This window comes from Tachypleus tridentatus, chromosome 2 (genome assembly GCF_004210375.1).
Source record: "Tachypleus tridentatus isolate NWPU-2018 chromosome 2, ASM421037v1, whole genome shotgun sequence".
Taxonomy (NCBI): domain Eukaryota; kingdom Metazoa; phylum Arthropoda; class Merostomata; order Xiphosura; family Limulidae; genus Tachypleus; species Tachypleus tridentatus.
This window is the reverse complement of record NC_134826.1, coordinates 6,077,701-6,083,770: the sequence shown is the minus strand read 5'-3', so window position 1 is coordinate 6,083,770 and position 6,070 is coordinate 6,077,701. Positions and strand designations below refer to the sequence as shown.

The following is a 6,070-nucleotide window of genomic DNA, read 5'->3' as shown; positions in this document are numbered from 1 at the left end:
CGTGGATTCCAACTCACGATCCTCAGATTGCGAGCCAAGCACCCTAACTATACAGGCTGTCCCAGTCCTTGTTACCATGGAAAGAATATAAACACCCTTCTTTACTTCTGGTTATAACAGCACACAAAAATGGAATTACGTTATAATGACGTGTTTTTCAGGTTCTGTGGTTAGTATAATGTTGAATCAGACATTTCAGTGAGAAAATTAGTAGATATGAACAGGTAGTTTTATTGTCAGGCATGTAATTGGTGAAATAACACGTGAATAATATTAATTTGGTTATTTAGAAAATTTTAAATAAACAGAAGAAATCTGTCAAGAAAACCATAAACAATACATAGAAATATTAGTTGTAGATACTAGTGAACAATATAAGAAACAATATATAGAAATATTAGTTGTAGACACCAGTGAACAATATAAGAAACAATATATAGAAATATTAGCTGTAGATACCAGTGAACAATATAAGAAACAATATATAGAAATATTAGTTGTAGACACCAGTGAACAATATAAGAAACAATATATAGAAATATTAGTTGTAGACACCAGTGAACAATATAAGAAACAATATATAGAAATATTAGTTGTAGACACCAGTGAACAATATATGAAACAATACACAGGATTATTAGCCGTATTTCAAACAATAATATTTCTATAAACTTATGAGATAACACTTAGTTTCATTTAAACATAACACGTGCTATTAATTACGGTATATACTTGATATTTTTATGTTTTTATACTAAATACTAAAGTTCCAAATACTACGTCGTCACTGTTATGTTTTCTGAGTATATTAGTTAAATATATAATATCATAATACAACAAAAATATCGTACACTGTGGTTGAAATCTTCTATTATTGTTTTAACGTTATGCTAAAAAAAATCAACTACTATTGTCAACCTAGGTGATCTAATAAAACTAATCTTAAACCGAATATCATATTGGAAGATTAATTGAAATTAATAAAGGACATGCGTTCTCAGATGTTAATTGGCAAAAATAACCTTATAAAATACACTATATATGTTAATATTAACTGATGAATAAGAAGTTTATTTATCTAAATTAGTTGTTGTTCAACTAAGTGTCTCACTTGGGATGTTAGTTATAACTCATCGATAAGAAATTTACTTAGGTCCATTAATTGTTGTTGAACCAAATGTCTCATTAGAGATATCAGAAGTAACTGATGGATGAAAAGTTTTATTAGCCACATCGGTTCTTGTTGTTGAACTAATTGTTTCACTTGGGATGTTAGTGGTAACTGATGGAAGAGAAGTTTCTTTAGGTACATCAGTTGTTGCTGTTGAACTAAATGTTTCACTTGGGAGTTCAGTTATAACTGAAGACTGAGAAGTTTCTTTAAATATATCAGTTGTTGAACTAATTGTTTCACTAAGGATGTTAGTTGTAACTAATGGATGAGACGTTTCTTTAGGTACATTAGTTGTTGTTGAACTAAATAATACACCTGGGATGTTAGTTGTACCTGATGACTGAGAAGTTTCTTTAGGTACATTAGTTGTTGTTGTTAATCTAAATGTTTCACTTGGGATGTTAGCTGTACCTGATGACTGAGAGGTTTCTTTAGGTACATTAGTTGTTGTTGTTGAACTAATTGTCTCACTGGGAATGTTAGTCGTAACTGATGACTGAGAAGTTTCTTTAGGTACATCAGATGTTGAACTAAATGTTTCACTTGGGATGTTAGCTGTACCTGATGATTGAGAAGTTTCTTTAGGTACATTAGTTGTTGTTGTTGAAATAAATGCCTCACTAGGGATGTTAGTTGTAACTGATGGATGAGAAGTTTCTTTAGGTATTTCAGTAGTTGATCTAAATGTCTCAGTATGGATGCTAGTTGTAATTGATGGATGAAAAGTTTCTTTAGGTACATCAGATGTTGAACTAAATGTTTCACTTGGGATGTTAGTTGTAACTGATGGATGAAAAGTTTCTTTAAATACGTCAGTTGTTGAACTAAATGTCTCAGTATGGATGTTAGTTGTAACTGATGGCTGAGACGTTTTGGTAGGTACAATCATTGTTGTTGTTGAATTAAATGTTTCACTTCGGATATCAGTTTTAACTGATGACTGAGAAGCTTCTTCAGAGACATCAGTTGTTGAATTAAATGTTTCACTTGGGATGTTAGTTGTAACTGATAGATGAGAAGATGAACTAATTATCTCACTAGGAATGTTAGCTGTAACTGATGACTGAGAAGTTTCTTCAGGTACATTAGTTGTTGTTGTTAATTTAAATTTTTCACTTGGGATATTAGCTGTGACTGGTGAAAGAGATGTTTCTTTAGGTACATCAGTTGTTTTTGTTGAGCTAAATGTTTCATTTGGGTTGTTAGTTGTAACTGATGGATGAGATGTGTCTTTAGGCACATCAATTGTTGTTGAAATAAATGCCTTACTGGGGATATTACTTGTAAGTGATGGCAGAAAAGTTTTATTAGGTACCTCAGTTGTTGTTTTTGAGCTAAATGTTTCACTTGGGCTGCTAGTTGTGACTGGTGAATGAGAAGTTTCTTTAGGTACATTAGTTGTTGTTGTTGAACTAAATGTTTCAATCGGATATCAGTTGTAACACTGAGAAGTTTCTTTAGATACATCAGTTGTTGAACTCAATGTTTCAGTCAGTTGTAACTGATGGATGAGAAGTTTCTTTAGGTACATCAGTTGTTTTTGTTGAGCTAAATGTTTCATTTGGGTTGTTAGTTGTAACTGATGGATGAGATGTTTCTTTACGCACATCAATTGTTGTTGAAATAAATGCCTTACTAGGGATGTTAGTTGTAAGTGATGGCAGAAAAGTATTATTAGGTACCTCAGTTGTTGTTTTTGTGCTAAATGCCTCACTAGGGACGTTAGTTGTGACAGATGGATGAGAAGTTTCTTTAGATAAATCACTTGTTGAACTAAATGTTTCATTTAGGATATTAGTTGCAACTGATGACTGAGAAGTTTCTTCAAGTACATCAGTTGTTTTTATTGAAATAAATGCCTCACTGGGGATGTTAGTCGTAACTGATGACTGAAAAGTTTCTTTAGGTACATCAGATGTTGAACTAAATGTTTCACTTCGAATGTTAGTTGTAACTGATGGATGAAAAGTTTCTTTAGATACGTCAGTTGTTGAACTAAATGTCTCAGTATGGATGTTATTTGTAATTGATGGCTGAGAAGTTTTGGTAGGTACATTCGTTGTTGTTGTTGAATAAAATGTTTCACTTCGGATATCAGTTTTAACTGATGACTGAGAAGTTTCTTTAAATTCATCAGTTTCTGTTGTTGAACTAATTGTCTCACTAGGAATGTTAGCTGTAACTGATGTATGAGAAGTTTCTTTAGGTACATCAGATGTTGAACTAAATGTTTCACTTGGGATGTTAGTTGTAACTGATGGATGAAAAGTTTCTTTAAATACGTCAGTTGTTGAACTAAATGTCTCAGTATGGATGTTAGTTGTAACTGATGGCTGAGAAGTTTCTTTAAATACATCAGTTTCTGTTGTTGAACTAATTGTCTCAATAGGAATGTTAGCTGTAACTGACGACTGAGAAGTTTCTTTTGGTACATTAGTTGTTGTTGTTGAAATAAATGCCTCACTAGGGATGTTAGTTGTAACTGATGGATGAGAAGTTTCTTTAGGTATTTCAGTAGTTGATCTAAATGTCTCAGTATGGATGTTAGTTGTAATTGATGGATGAGAAGTTTCTTTAGGTACATCAGATGTTGAACTAAATGTTTCACTTGGGATGTTAGTTGTAACTAATGGATGAAAAGTTTCTTTAAATACGTCAGTTGTTGAACTAAATGTCTCAGTATGGATGTTAGTTGTAACTGATGGCTGAGAAGTTTTGGTAGGTACAATCATTGTTATTGTTGAGTTAAATGTTTCACTTCGGATATCAGTTTTAACTGATGACTGAGAAGCTTTTTCAGAGACATCAGTTATTGAATTAAATGTTTCACTTGGGATGTTAGTTGTAACTGATGGATGAGAAGATGAACTAATTATCTCACTAGGAATGTTAGCTGTAACTGATGACTGAGAAGTTTCTTCAGGTACATTAGTTGTTGTTGTTAATTTAAATTTTTCACTTGGGATATTAGCTGTGACTGGTGAAAGAGATGTTTCTTTAGGTACATCAGTTGTTTTTGTTGAGCTAAATGTTTCATTTGGGTTGTTAGTTGTAACTGATGGATGAGATGTGTCTTTAGGCACATCAATTGTTGTTGAAATAAATGCCTTACTGGGGATATTAGTTGTAAGTGATGGCAGAAAAGTTTTATTAGGTACCTCAGTTGTTGTTTTTGAGCTAAATGTTTCACTTGGGCTGCTAGTTGTGACTGGTGAATGAGAAGTTTCTTTAGGTACATTAGTTGTTGTTGTTGAACTAAATGTTTCACTTCGGATATCAGTTGTAACTGATGACTGAGAAGTTTCTTTAGATACATCAGTTGTTGAACTCAATGTTTCACTTGGGATGTCAGTTGTAACTGATGGATGAGAAGTTTCTTTAGGTACATCAGTTGTTTTTGTTGAGCTAAATGTTTCATTTGGGTTGTTAGTTGTAACTGATGGATGAGATGTGTCTTTAGGCACATCAATTGTTGTTGAAATAAATGCCTTACTGGGGATATTAGTTGTAAGTGATGGCAGAAAAGTTTTATTAGGTACCTCAGTTGTTGTTTTTGAGCTAAATGTTTCACTTGGGCTGCTAGTTGTGACTGGTGAATGAGAAGTTTCTTTAGGTACATTAGTTGTTGTTGTTGAACTAAATGTTTCACTTCGGATATCAGTTGTAACTGATGACTGAGAAGTTTCTTTAGATACATCAGTTGTTGAACTCAATGTTTCACTTGGGATGTCAGTTGTAACTGATGGATGAGAAGTTTCTTTAGATACATCAGTTGTTGAACTCAATGTTTCACTTGGGATGTCAGTTGTAACTGATGGATGAGAAGTTTCTTTAGGTACATCAGTTGTTTTTGTTGAGCTAAATGTTTCATTTGGGTTGTTAGTTGTAACTGATGGATGAGATGTTTCTTTAGGCACATCAATTGTTGTTGAAATAAATGCCTTACTAGGGATGTTAGTTGTAAGTGATGGCAGAAAAGTATTATTAGGTACCTCAGTTGTTGTTTTTGTGCTAAATGCCTCACTAGGGACGTTAGTTGTGACAGATGGATGAGAAGTTTCTTTAGATAAATCACTTGTTGAACTAAATGTTTCATTTAGGATGTTAGTTGCAACTGATGACTGAGAAGTTTCTTCAAGTACATCAGTTGTTTTTATTGAAATAAATGCCTCACTGGGGATGTTAGTCGTAACTGATGACTGAAAAGTTTCTTTAGGTACATCAGATGTTGAACTAAGTGTTTCACTTCGAATGTTAGTTGTAACTGATGGATGAAAAGTTTCTTTAGATACGTCAGTTGTTGAACTAAATGTCTCAGTATGGATGTTATTTGTAATTGATGGCTGAGAAGTTTTGGTAGGTACAATCATTGTTGTTGTTGAATTAAATGTTTCACTTCGGATATCTGTTTTAACTGATGACTGAGAAGTTTCTTTGTTGAATTAAATGTTTCACTTGGGATGTTAGTTGTAACTGATGGATGAGAAGATGAACTAATTATCTCACTAGGGATGTTAGCTGTAACTGATGTATGAGAAGTTTCTTTAGGTACATTAGTTGTTGAACTAAATGTTTCACTTCGGATATCAGTTGTAACTGATGACTGAGGAGTTTCTTTAGATACATCAGTTGTTGAACTCAATGTTTCACTTGGGATGTCAGTTGTAACTGATGGATGAGAAGTTTCTTTAGGTACATCAGTTGTTTTGTTGAACTAAATGTTTCACTTTGGTTGTTAGTTGTAACTGATGGATGAGATGTTTTTTTAGGCACATCAATTGTTGTTGTAATAAATGCCTTACTAGGGATGTTAGTTGTAAGTGATGGCAGAAAAGTATTATTAGGTACCTCAGTTGTTGTTTTTGAGCTAAATGTTTCACTTGGGCTGCTAGTTGT

General features: G+C 33.0%; 1 protein-coding gene across 1 annotated transcript; it reads right to left on the bottom strand.

Annotated features, from left to right (window-relative positions):
- Positions 1 to 550: 550 nt before the first annotated feature.
- On the bottom strand, positions 551 to 5,544 carry LOC143237120 (uncharacterized). Its single transcript, XM_076476015.1, has 2 exons — positions 3,584 to 5,544; positions 551 to 2,586 (listed from the first exon to the last, which is right to left on the bottom strand). The coding sequence occupies exons 1-2, from the start codon at positions 5,542 to 5,544 to the stop codon at positions 1,146 to 1,148; spliced, it is 3,402 nt and encodes a 1,133-aa protein (XP_076332130.1). The 3' UTR covers positions 551 to 1,145.
- Between the last annotated feature and the right edge of the window lie 526 nt (positions 5,545 to 6,070).

What these genes read in the sequence shown, in the direction of transcription:
- LOC143237120 (XM_076476015.1), bottom strand. Translation starts at nt 5,544, where the DNA reads ATGATTGTACCTACCAAAACTTCTCAGCCATCAATTACAAATAACATC. An exon ending in CCAAAAGAAACTTCTCAGTC is followed by an intron (nt 2,587 to 3,583) that starts GTCAGTTACAGC and finishes TGAAACATTTAG; the next exon opens with TTCAACAACAACAACTAATG.